This window comes from Lontra canadensis, unplaced genomic scaffold, assembly GCF_010015895.1.
Source record: "Lontra canadensis isolate GAN:19392208 unplaced genomic scaffold, GSC_riverotter_1.0 scaffold2, whole genome shotgun sequence".
In the NCBI taxonomy this organism is placed as follows: domain Eukaryota; kingdom Metazoa; phylum Chordata; class Mammalia; order Carnivora; family Mustelidae; genus Lontra; species Lontra canadensis.
In genome coordinates this window covers 63,575,264-63,588,060 of record NW_022630996.1, presented here as the reverse complement: position 1 = coordinate 63,588,060, position 12,797 = coordinate 63,575,264, and the positions used below count along the sequence as shown (strand labels likewise).

The window sequence follows — 12,797 nt, the reverse complement described above, 5'->3', positions numbered from 1 at the left end:
GTATTCATCTTATCCCCAAATAATAGTTGTAAATGATATTTAATACATCTTATTAAATAAAACAAGAATAATCACATACTAGATATTTTGGAAATTGACATAGAGTGACCATAAAAATCTCTAGTTAGTAGTTCTAAAATCTGTTTGCTATGGTAAATACTACTCAGATATGAAGAGCAGAAGTCTTTAAAATACACTTAAATATCATAATTTTATAATATATTATATTTGACTATAAATTAGAAACCACTACATTTTGGTGTAGTGGTTCATGTTTTAAACGTAAAACATGATAATATCTTTCTAATATATTAAGTACTTTGTATGTAATTTTACAAATTCTTACCTGGTGAGCCTATTTTTAATATACATGGTAACTGCTTTTTTAAAAAAATTTTAAATAGTGTTAATGTTATAAGACTACCTACTAGAAACATTTGAGGCCATTTTTTTTCTTATGTAGTTGTTTAAATAATAACAGATAGGGGCACCTGTGTGGCTCAGTCGGTTAAGCATCTGACTCTCGATTTCAGCTCAGATCATGATCGTGGAGACCCCACATGGGCCTTTGCGCTGGGTATAGAGCCTGCTTAAGATTCTCTCTCCCTTTCCCCCTGCCCCTTCCCCCCATGCTTGCTTGTGTGTTCTCTCTTTTAAAATAAAAATAAAAAAAGATAAGCCGGTGCTGGCAGTCAGAAGTTCAGAAAGCTAAGGCAGAAACAGTGCTTTTCTATACTTTCATGGAGCTGGTAACAGTGATCACTCTTTCTTGAGAGCTTTGGCCTGTACTTGACTGTCATCTTTTAAAATTGTATAAGAACTTAGCGATGCCAATAACAGCAGGTATTAAGGAGGCTATATTTATGAGTAATTATGGATAATGCCTCTGTATTCTAATGTTTTGAAAATAAATTGAATATTCATATAGAGCCCTGTAGATGTTTCATAGATGGACAGAAATATAAAGCTTTTTAGTTAAAACATGGGTTATAATAATTTCATTTTGTTGTGCCACTATGATTTTGTTAATTGATCCCATTATATTAAGCATATATTAGTTCCCCATAGTATATAGCAAGAGTCCGCAATCAACAAATGTTCAGTATAAAAGATTCTAAGTTTTTCATACAGTACGATTAGAGAAAATTCTTCAGAAAATACAAAAAGAGCCTGTGTGTCATTAACTTTATGTTTCTCTTTATGTGATGAAATACAGATCTACTGATATGAAGTGGTTTATTTCCAAAAGATACATTTTTTACACCAAATTAAAATACATCTCTTTTGTAAAGTTGTATGTAGCTAATCTACTTGTGTACTGACTTTTTCCTCCTACTAATATTAGTATGCACTAGAAATATTACGTGGCTATAGTTCAGCAGTTCAACAATATGTCTTTATTTTTATTTAAAAATCCTTTTTTTTTTTTTTTAAATAAACCTTTAGTGGGGAATGACATTGGCCTTCCCAACACTTAGTTGTCTTCCTTCATGTATGCTTTCCCTCCTTGTTTAGCTGGAACATGCCAAAGTTACACAGACAGAGTTGATGCGGGAGTCATTTCGACAGAAACAAGAAGTGACCGAGTCTCTTAAGTGTCAAGAAGAACTGCGAGAGCGCCTTCATGAGGAGTCCAGGGCCAGAGAACAGCTGGCTGTGGAGCTCAGTAAGGCTGAGGGTAAGCAACTTGCCATTGGCAACCGAGGGAGGAAAACTTTCAAGTTTAAAAAGAATTTTTTGATGCAAAACAGATCTGGACATTACCTGTCTACTCTAATTTAGGAGTGACCACTGAAATGTAGTTGTAGTTTGTCTTCGGAGTTTCTCCAGGCAATTTTAAGAACCATATATGCTTTTAATTATTAGAAAGTATTTAATAGAGGGGCGCCTGTGTGGCTCAGTTGGTTAAGTGCCTGCCTTCAGCTCCGGTCATGATCCCAAGGTCCTGGGATGCAGCCCCTTATAAGGGCTCTCTGCTCAGTGAGGACTCTGCTTCTCCCTCTCCCTCTGCCTAGTGTGCTCTCTCTCTCTCTCTGTCAAATAAATAAATATTTAAAAAAAAAAAAAAAAGAAAGAAAGAATTTTTTTTTTTTTTAAAGATTTTATTTATTTATTTGACAGACAGAGATCACAAGGAGGCAGAGAGGCAGGCAGAGAGAGAGAGAGGAGGAAGCAGGCTCCCCACCAAGCAGAGAGCCCGATGCGGGACTCGATCCCAGGACCCTGAGATCATGACCTGAGCCGAAGGCAGAGGCTTTAACCCACTGAGCCACCCAGGCGCCCCGAAAGAAAGAATTTAATAGAATTACAGAAAGCATTGAAATTTTTGGAAAATATAAAAACTTATAATAGTCATTTGTTACCATAATCCCACAATCCTAAAGCAAATTTAATGAAGTAATTTAGGGATGAAAAGACCAAAGCTAAGAAATGTTAATAAATTGTTCAAAGCCACCATTAAATGGTGATGCCAGGCTTTATGCCTCTAAAGCCTCATGCTGTTTATATTCTGCCATACTGTTGTGGGTGTTGGCCTGCTAGAATCACTTAAAATAGCAACTTTCTCTAGTATATTTAAAACGAGGTTTGATTCACAAGCATCTGATTTATATTGCTTTCCAGGAACCTGTCTCTTTATATCTGTGTAATAAAATGAGTTACACCTACATGATGTAATGCATTAGCATAGCAAAATAAAAGTTCAAAGGAACTTCATATTTAGGCACAAAGGTTAACAACAAAAAGGTTGCATTGAACGTATCGTAATTGCTACTGCTATCAGCAGCAGATTCATTCAGAACATTTAATATGTTGGAATGAAGTTTTGCTAACAGTATACCTGTTACTTACATAACACCGAATGGTAAGATTTGAAATAAGTTATAATCCCATTCCCTGTTAATTTTATCTTATAGGTGTCATTGATGGCTATGCAGATGAAAAAACTCTTTTTGAAAGGCAAATTCAGGAAAAAACCGATATAATAGATCGTCTTGAGCAGGAATTGTTATGTGCAGGTAATAGATTACAAGAATTGGAAGCAGAGCAACAGCAGATCCAAGAAGAAAGAGAACTACTGTCGAGACAGAAAGAAGCTATGAAAGCAGAAGCAGGCCCTGTTGAACAGCGTATGTATTTTTTAGACTTTGTATATGAAACACTCCTTAAAAGTTCAAGGTGGCTCTTTTCCCCTTTCATTGTCTTTATTCCTGTATTTTATATGAGGATTGAAAAATTAAAATCTACCTCTTCGGTAAATGTTTTATAAGCCAACCATGTAGAGTCAGGGGTGTTTTGTTTTGTTTTGTTTTGTTTTGTTTTGTTTTGTTTTTCCTTTGGCTGATTTTAACTAGAAAAGATAATCCTTTATCCTTGAATTTCTACCTTTAAAGAAAGCTACATATAATGAAGAAGGATATTTCTCAAACCATGTAAGATTAAGTACTTTTAATAGTAGAAAGGCAGGAAAAATGTGTACTTGGAATAATAACTAAGAGTACTGATCAGCACTTCGGGCAAGCAGGTAGGGGTGGATTTTGGCCTGCAGGAGAATAGATTGAAAAAGGTCAGTGACTACTAGAAGCAGGCAGACATCGGGTTTAACCTGTGTAGGAGTTCAAAATGTACAACTTATAAATAACCTTTAATCTTTTCTTAAATGAGAAATCAGATGTGATATCTTTCTTTGGCAGAAAAGAATGTCAGCCATTATGACAGTGGAACTTAAAATCCTTTTTATCATATCCTCTCACTTTCATAGTACACATGCAGTTAGAATTATAAATGTGTAGTTTCACTAGTTGAATTTTACCAATTTAGAAATATGTACAGCAGACATTTTTGTAATTTCGTGCAGTTGTTTCTGGTGCTTAAATTTGTTTAACATAGGTTTAGAGTTGGAATTTTTTAATATGCAAAATATATAGATCATACATGTAAAATATTTAAGAAATACTGAGACATCAAGTGTTACTAGTGGTTTTAACTTTTACTTCTGATTCTTTTGTGTATACGTATTATCCTATTTTAGGAAATAGACATGTAAATTATATCTTTGTTCTGTATGTGTGTGTTTTCTTTCTATTCTTATAGGACTAGTAGATGCTGCAGTCGATGCAGCACCTGGAGCAGGTGTGTTTTTACAGTGGCATGGCCAGTCTTTGGGTGGTAAACTTACAACTCCAAAAATTGGGTGACCCTTGGATTTTCAATCACATACCTCTACTTTTTCAACTAACGTACCTCTGATTTTACTGCTGTGTTTCATACTTACAGCTTTTCTCTTTAACAAAAAACTTTACTTGCAATAAAATACATATTTACATTTGAAATTAACAACTGAGATTCATAATGATCATCATCTTATATCTGTTTTTCCACAGAGCTTAAGACCATTTCAATTTTTTACAGAAACAAATACATTAAACTCTTGGAGCCTATAACTTTAAAGTGCTCTTTCTAAATCAGAAAATATAAGATGATGGTAACAATAGGATCAATGAGATTTAGTAAAGTAAAGAGACTTTCTGGTTCACTTACTTTTATATTAACGTCTACATCAGTATTGTTTTAAAAGAAAAGCTATTTTCTATAGATTCCTAGTCCTGAGTATATTGTTGGCAGACTGAGTAGTATAAAGACTCTCGGGTTATGTTCCTTTATTTTTTCATTAGAGAATTGTTTTACTTTGCTATTTATACTTAATAATTGTATTATTAATATTAATAATAATAGCTAACACTTATATAGTGCTTACCATACTCTAGGCACTATTCTTTTTGTATATTAACTCATTTGATCCATAATAACTGTTAGAGATCAGTACTATTACTACCCCCAGTTTATGTATAAGGAAATTGGAGGACATCATACTACATTTCACATAGGAGATAAGTGGCAGAGCTGGGATTTGAATCCATAGTCTCTGCTCTTAAGCAATACACCATACTGCCTCTCATACTTGTCAGTTTTTTCTTGATACATTTATGTGTGAGCATGTAAGACTAACTCAGGAATATGGATCTAATAAGGAAAAAGACTAACAGGAAATTCTGATTGTAGTTGTATTTTTTTTTTCTATAACTCTTACTTGCCTTGGTTAAAAATGTACAGTATTTGATCTTCATGTGTATTATGTATGCATATAAAAGTGACTTTATTGGCTTGATTTTTGCCTGAGGTGAGTTATTTCTGTGCTTAAATTTAATTAGACTTTGTTCTTTTCCTTATAGTGCAAGTGGATTTACTTATTTTTTTCAGTCATTTGCTATGGCATTTTCACAAGTATTGTTTTTAGTGATAGGATCATTCTTTTTGTTAATACAGTATAAGTTTTGGTATAAGCTTGCTTACTTACATAGGAATGTGATAATTTGATATTTTCACAGGAACATTTTCCTTTTTTCCATGAGTTTGAAATAAAACTCAGACCTCTTGTTTCATAAGGTAAAATCTGAGCATAGTTATCAGTGATTTCATTATTATTAATTATGATTTAACTTAGAATATTTTTATATTTATAAACAGAATTACTACAGGAGACAGAAAAACTAATGAAGGAAAAACTAGAAGTACAGTGCCAAGCTGAAAAAGTACGTGATGACCTTCAAAAACAAGTGAAAGCTCTAGAAATAGATGTTGAGGAACAAGTCAGTAGGTTTATAGAGCTGGAACAAGAAAAAAATGCTGAGCTTATGGATTTACGACAGCAAAACCAAGCACTGGAAAAGCAATTAGAAAAAATGAGAAAATTTTTAGATGTAAGTATTCTCAACTTGAATATTGATTTTCTCAGTGTAATGCTTACTTGCTGTCACTCTAAGTTATGACTTTTAAATTATGAAGAGACTCTTGAACTCTAGCATTTTCATATGTATGTGTTTTCTACCAATTAACTGAAAAGTGCTATTCCAAATAGTTCACCTATCACAGTTAAAAGCAGTGCAAGCAGATTATGAATAAACCCTACCAGTTAGCCTTTTCCAAATTCAGAGTTAAGAAGCTTGTCCTAGTCTTTCCTTTAACCAACTGCAAAAACAGGTTGAGGATCCTGGATAAAGCTAACTGGCCAATACTATTTGACCCACAAAAGATATACGTAGTAACAGTGTGCTTTGGGAAACAGGGGATTGGAAGTTGTTATGCTGTCATTATTGTCTTCCAAAATGATATTAAGTCTCTAATTTCACATGGATTTTCTTCTTTGAGATTTCATTTAAGGCCTGATATTCTCTTTATAGACCAGGGAATCAGATTCTGACACATTTTATAACTTTAGATATGAAATCTAGGTTAGGATAAAAGAACTTTATTTACTAAATAATCTGCTCTGCTTTTTTATTTTTTTTAAATGACTGAATAACAATGGAAGTACTCTTTTGTTCCAGAAAAATAAACTCACTTTTGGAACAATATTTTTATATTAGTCTATATTTAACATTCAATTTTTTAAAATGTGCTTCAAATAATATTTAAATACATAAAGTTTTATCAAAGAGTCCAAATAGGCTACGTACCATAGAAAAGATGGTATCTTTTTAAACCTTTTGGTTTGGGCTAGTCTGTGGTCATCAGTTGTTTGTCTTCAAATAAAGCTATGTGTGTAACTAAAGGGAAGTAGCAGAAATAATAGCTTCAATATATGTTGTTTCATATGTTACTGTTACTGTTATTTAAACTTCAGGAGCAAGCCATTGATAGGGAACATGAGAGAGATGTATTCCAACAGGAAATACAGAAACTAGAACAGCAACTTAAGGTTATACCTCGTTTCCAGCCTATCAATGAACATCAAACTAGAGAGGTAAGAACTTTACTGATGTTGTCTGCCTTACAATAATTTGTATATTAATGTGTAAAATAAGATGTGTATTGTGAAGAACTTAAAGGAAATTCTTTCTATTATATATAAATCTTCAAAATCAGAAAATTAAAAATGTCTTCAGTGTGAAAGAATCTTGAAACTCTAAAAATTGTTTGCATTGAAATTTATCTTCCAGTATTACCCAATTAAATAAACTTCTCTGCTTCTTTTCCTATTCCCATTCCCAACAAACCTGATCAAAAGAATTGTCCGTATTCACTCTTTACTTCCCCATCTTAGGTTCTTTTCTCAATCCTATGCAATGAAGTTCCAACCCCTCTGTCTCAGTGGGGTTTTATATCCTCTTTTTAATGGAAATGATTCCTGTGAAGGTTACCAACCTCATGGCTATGTCCACTGATCATTTCTCTGTCTTCTTCATACACAGCCATTCAGAGGCTTTCATTACTGCCCCCTTCCATAAACAGTTGACTTCTGTGACATACCTACTTCATTGGTCTCTCTCTAATCTTTGTTTTCAACCCAAATAAATGATGGAGTACCCCAAGACTTCATCTTGGGCCCCCTTCTTTTTTATTAATAGTCTCTTCCCAAGTAGTTACAGGTAGAGGACTATGCATTTATATCTCTATCCCTGATACTCTTTTGAACTCTGGACTTGAATATTCAGCTGCCCGCTATATCTCCATTTAGATGTCTCAAAATTAACGTGTTCAAAAGGGGGCTCTTGATTCTGAATGACTAGCCCCCAGCAGAGAAGGACAAGAATAAAACATGTTCCTTCTTCATTTCAGTAAGTGTTATACCATCTTCACCTTCCTCATTGCTAAGATGCAGCCATTCATCCTTGATTCCACTCTTTTTCCCAACCCCTGCTTCCAATCCATTGGCGGTCGGGTTGCACTACATCTTAGATCTTCCTGTTCTTTTTATCTTCTTAAATCTTAACTGATACTGTTTGGCTGGGTAATTTTGGTAGCCTCACTACCACTCTCCCTGCCTCTACTTTTTCATGCCAATTGTCTATTTCCTCATATAGAAACATAGAACTCCAAATTTACTGAATGAATTCTACATGAATGAGAGAAGACTTACTGTATAAATTCCTAATGTTGGCTTTTTATGGATTATAAAGAGATCGTGCTTACGCATTAGACCATCCTAGTTTGAATCATGGCTCTGCCATTTACCAGGTGTATGACAATGGCTAAGTCACTTTTTAAAACTTTCTAAAATTGTTTACTCACTTCTAAAATAGAAATTGTAATAGAACCCACCTCATAGGAGTATTGGCCTACTACATAGTGAAGTTATAACATTGTTTTCAGAAATAGTAACAGTTAATTTTTTTCAAAAATCTTATAGTATTGGGGCACCTGGCTCAGTGGGTTAAGCTTCTGCCTTCGGCTCAGGTCATGATCTCAGGGTCCTGGAATCAAGCCCCACATCGGGCTTTCAGCTCAGCAGGAAGCCTGCTTCTCCTTCTCTATCTGCCTGCTGCTCTGCCTGCTTGTGATCTCTCTCTGTCAAATAAAAAAAATCTTATAGTATTTAATTTCTATGCAATTTACTAGATTTCATTTCTCTTCAAAGAATTCCAAAGTGCATAAAATGTGTATAAATTCATTATAATAAAATGTTACCTACATTCTCATTGAAGTAATCTGGTATAGAATAGCCTTATCTATTTATTTTATCTATATTTTTCTATAACGAGAAAAATTATCAATCCCCACAGAGTTTGTAGTTCCTGATCTTATTCCTAACATAATTTCAGCTTTTGAAAAATAGCTGTGTTTGTTGAAACTCAAAGGAATATTAAAGCTCTAGAACTTCCTATCATTTCCTATTATTTGGTTTTTTACATTTGAAAACTGTGACCTGCCTCATTCACGAAACTTTAAGAAACTAATAAGGATGTGTATATTTTATTTTCTCCTGGAACAGTGTGATCTATTTGTTCTATCCTTACCTTGTCAAATCTGATTCCCCAGATTCTGATTTCCTCAAGATCAAAATAAGCTAACTCTAACAGTATATTGTACTGTTTTGCTGCTTTGTTGTCTTCCTTCCTTGACTGTACTTTCAAATCTTAGTCCACCCATGACTATCAGAGTTTCTCCTGAGTGGCTTTGTTATTGTCATTCTTGAATATGTAATTATAGGTAAGTTTGCATTTGTTTTAATGTTTTGCACAATAAATATCATTTTAGATCATTTCCTTAAAATACCTCCTTGAACTAAGCTAGAATTCCTTTTATTCCTACCATCACACTTCTTTTTCTAGTAAGTTTTCTCTCCTCACCTGATGAGAATGAATTTCTTAAGCTATTTTATTATGCTTCCTGAATTCTACCATCACGGAGCCATTCTCTTGAATAGACCACGAATATCAGGATTACTTAGGGAAACTATCAGTGTGCACAGGTCCCTCTCGTCACTCCACATTGTCATCTCTGTTCTGCAATGCTAGAACGTATAGGCTGAGAAAGCTTTCTAAGTGACCGTATTAAAGCTCTCCCATCCTGTGGTGTTTAGAACCATTGTTTTATTATATGTATGAATTATAACCATTTGTGGAAAGAAAAATAGAATCCATGAAAGATTTTTTAAGGTTATCTTATCTCACATAAGAATGTAAGTCAGTACTCTGTAAACTTGTCATTTTTATTAGGTTTTAGTGTGGTTGAACTGTTAGAGCTTATACTTTATTTATACTTTATTAAAAAATGTAATTTTTTTTCTCCTCCTAGCTGGAGAAAATCTTTGTCTTAAGAGAAAGAACTTTTTGTAAAGGGGTGATGAGAACAGTATTATTTCTGTTTTGTTAGTACTGTTTTGTTTTGTCAACTCAGAAAATGTCACCATAGTTGGAGATGATCATTGCTATCCTTATCAAAAATAAAATTAGCATAATGTCTGAAAATACTTTTTGAAATGGGTTATTAGCTTGTTGAAATTTTTTTAAATTAACAGTTTTTGCTTATTATATTTCCAGGTTGAACAGTTAACAAATCATTTGAAAGAAAAAACAGACAAGTGCAGTGAGCTTTTGCTGTCTAAAGAGCAGCTTCAGAGGGATATCCAAGAACGGAACGAAGAGATCGAGAAATTGGAATTCAGAGTAAGGGAACTGGAGCAAGCCTTACTCGTTAGCGCAGACACTTTTCAAAAGGTGTGCCATTTTCTTTAGGTTAATTTTATCAAGTATTTTAATGCCAGTTACTCTTCGTTACATGAACATCAGTTCCTTTAAATAAAAATTACTGCTGACTTTTTATTGATATTATTAAAAATATAAATATACCTTTATGTCTTTAGTGACATCATAACTGTATCTGTTTATTCCTATCTCCAGATGTTACTTGCATACCTTAGTCCTGAGAAAGGAAGATTAGCTAAACCAGAAGAATTAATGATCCTTTTAACAGTCAGTAAGGTTGTAATTGTAAAATAATAGCCAAGTGAAAAAGCTGTGGACACCAGTTGAGGCTGATGCTTTATCCCAGACTAAGGAATGAAGTGTATTCCCATTATACTGCAGAAAGCAAGAATGAAAGAAGAAGAGCAGGATAAGGAAGGTTAGGAAGGGAGCAGTTCAGGGGATAGCCTCCGTTTTACCTGAGGAATGAATTTTAAAAATGTCAAACATTCCTGTTTATATAAAAATGCATTCAAACCTGCGTATCTATAACTTTGATTATTCACTCATGTAGATTATCAACTGCTAATTGGAGAAATGAAAGTGCTACTTCTCTAATTAAAATGAATCATGATTTAATGTCTGAAGTTTTGAAAAAATTCTTATATATTTAAAGGTAGAGGACCAAAAACTGTGTGGAGCTATAGAAGCTAAAGCAGAATTGTCCCTAGAAGTACAGTTACAGGCTGAGCGAGATGCCATAGACCGAAAGGAAAAAGAGGTAAGTGGTTTACCTTTAATGACAAAATGTGGTTTGAGATATTTTTAAATAATTTTAAATAAGTTATTCAAGAATATCATTTGTATAGAATGGAGTTTATAATCTAAAACCAAAGTTTAGATGATTTCTTAGCTCATTGCTTAAGTTGACCTTGAAGACAATAAAGATTTGAACAAATACGTTGGTATGAGAAAGAGAGTTACAGGTAGAGGGGACAAATATAAAGGCCTTGACACAGGAAGAAGTTTTAAAGACAAAAAGAAGGTAAATATGAACTGAGTGAAGAGGAGAGTGTGGAGAGAGTTGTGTTAGGACAAAACTTTTTCTTACTTACCATGGGCTTTGAAGTATTGCTAGTTTGCTGTAGGGTTTGGTTTTTTGTTTTTTTGGGTTTTTTGTTTTGTTTTGTTTTGTTTTTTAAGTTACATTGCCCTGGGAGGTTATTATTGTGGTATTTTACAATATACTAAACATGTTCTTAAAACAAAAGTTTAACAATACAGTAATTATATAAAGTTTTCCTGTGTTTTTCTACTGCCTCCCTTCTCAAACAAAAAGAAAATCACTTTTGGGGTGCCTGGGTGGCTCAGTGGTAAAGCCTCTGCTTTCAGCTCAGGTCATGATCTCAGGGTCCTGGGATCGAGCCCCGCATCGGGCTCTCTGCTCAGCAGGGAGCCTGCTTCCCCCTCCCTCTCTCTCTGCCTGCCTCTCTGCCTGCTTGTGATCTCTGCCAAATAAATAAATAAAAAATCTTTAAAAAAAAAAAAAAAGAAAGAAAATCACTTTTAATACAGTAATAATTTCTAATTTAAATTTAAATTAAACTTATTTAAATCTTGGTCTACTATTAGCTTTTCTAAAACATATTGTACTTTGCATTACCTAGCTATATCATATCATTTAAAATACTTAAGGTGTTTTAAATTACATTTTTATTTCCATATAATTTTCTCAGGATATTTAATATATTTTAACAAATATCTATTGAACTTAAAGAGTAAATGAATATTAGTAAGTCCTTTGTAAAATATAAGAATGATTTAGACATCAACTAAAATCCAGCTCAGAAAAAAGCCCTCTAAGTGATGAATAGAAATGATCATCTCCATGAGAAGGTTTATTTTCTCACTATCATATTATACCGACTAATGTTTATCTAAAAGGTTCTTGATTATTTTGCTTTTTTGGTTTTTCTGCAACAGGCAGGCAACACTTGTTTATCTGTAACCACTTTTATGTGTTTTGAAAAGAACATTTAAAGTGCCTTACAGTAATAGAGAAATTGCTCTCTAAAAAGATAGACTTTCTTTTCTTTTTTTTTTTTTTTTTTAAAGATTTTATTTATTTATTTGACAGAGAGAGATCACAAGCAGGCAGAGAGGCAGGCAGAGAGGAGGAAGCAGGCTCCCTCCTGAGCAGAGAGCCCGATGCGGGGCTCGATCCCAGGACCCTGGGATCATGACCTGAGCCAAAGGCAGCAGCTTAACCCACTGAGCCACCCAGGCGCCCCAAAGATAGACTTTCAAAACTGAATCCTGAAACAATGATAGTTGATTGTGGATAGTTGATTAACTTTACTAACTTTATATTTTAATTATCTTCTGAATTTAATATAACATTACTGACACTTCATATTTTGAGGCCAGTATTTGGTAGCAGTCTACCTTTTACTCAGAATCATAACTACTCAGAACTACAAGGAGGCCAGTCAGCCAGCTTCTATCAACCAACTCGCAGTGTTTTATAGATAGGATAGAGCCAGGTGTGTTGAGTGAGTAAAGGGTTAAAATGATAGTTCATCCTAGTCTACCTAGTTTTTAATAACAGTGACAAGTACGCTGTCAGAACCCATTCATCTATGACTAAAGACTGAAAGAGAGGAGGAACATAGAATTAAAAGATAAATCTTTTAATGAAAATAACTTCTTAAGCATTCTCTCTTGCGTTAGGCAAATGTTTTCAGATATCTGATGGAATATCAACAGAAGATGTCTATATGTGTCATTTTATTTTTTCTACTATTCTCATAGCCTTAATCTGTGCACAACTTT

The 12,797-nt window shown here is 33.7% G+C and overlaps 1 protein-coding gene across 7 annotated transcripts in view; it reads left to right on the top strand.

Moving 5' to 3' along the window:
- AKAP9 (A-kinase anchoring protein 9) overlaps positions 1-12,797 on the top strand; it is a 197,840-nt gene that overhangs the window by 146,651 nt on the left and 38,392 nt on the right. For 5 of the 7 annotated variants that reach the window (XM_032875423.1, XM_032875435.1, XM_032875432.1 and 2 more), the window contains 7 exons: positions 1,516-1,678; positions 2,916-3,128; positions 4,093-4,131; positions 5,527-5,759; positions 6,683-6,802; positions 9,822-9,998; positions 10,642-10,746. In XM_032875423.1, the coding sequence (XP_032731314.1) occupies positions 1,516-1,678; positions 2,916-3,128; positions 4,093-4,131; positions 5,527-5,759; positions 6,683-6,802; positions 9,822-9,998; positions 10,642-10,746 (1,050 nt within the window). The remainder of the gene's footprint in view (positions 1-1,515; positions 1,679-2,915; positions 3,129-4,092; positions 4,132-5,526; positions 5,760-6,682; positions 6,803-9,821; positions 9,999-10,641; positions 10,747-12,797) is intronic. The other 2 variants (XM_032875468.1, XM_032875444.1) reach the window with 1 other exon arrangement.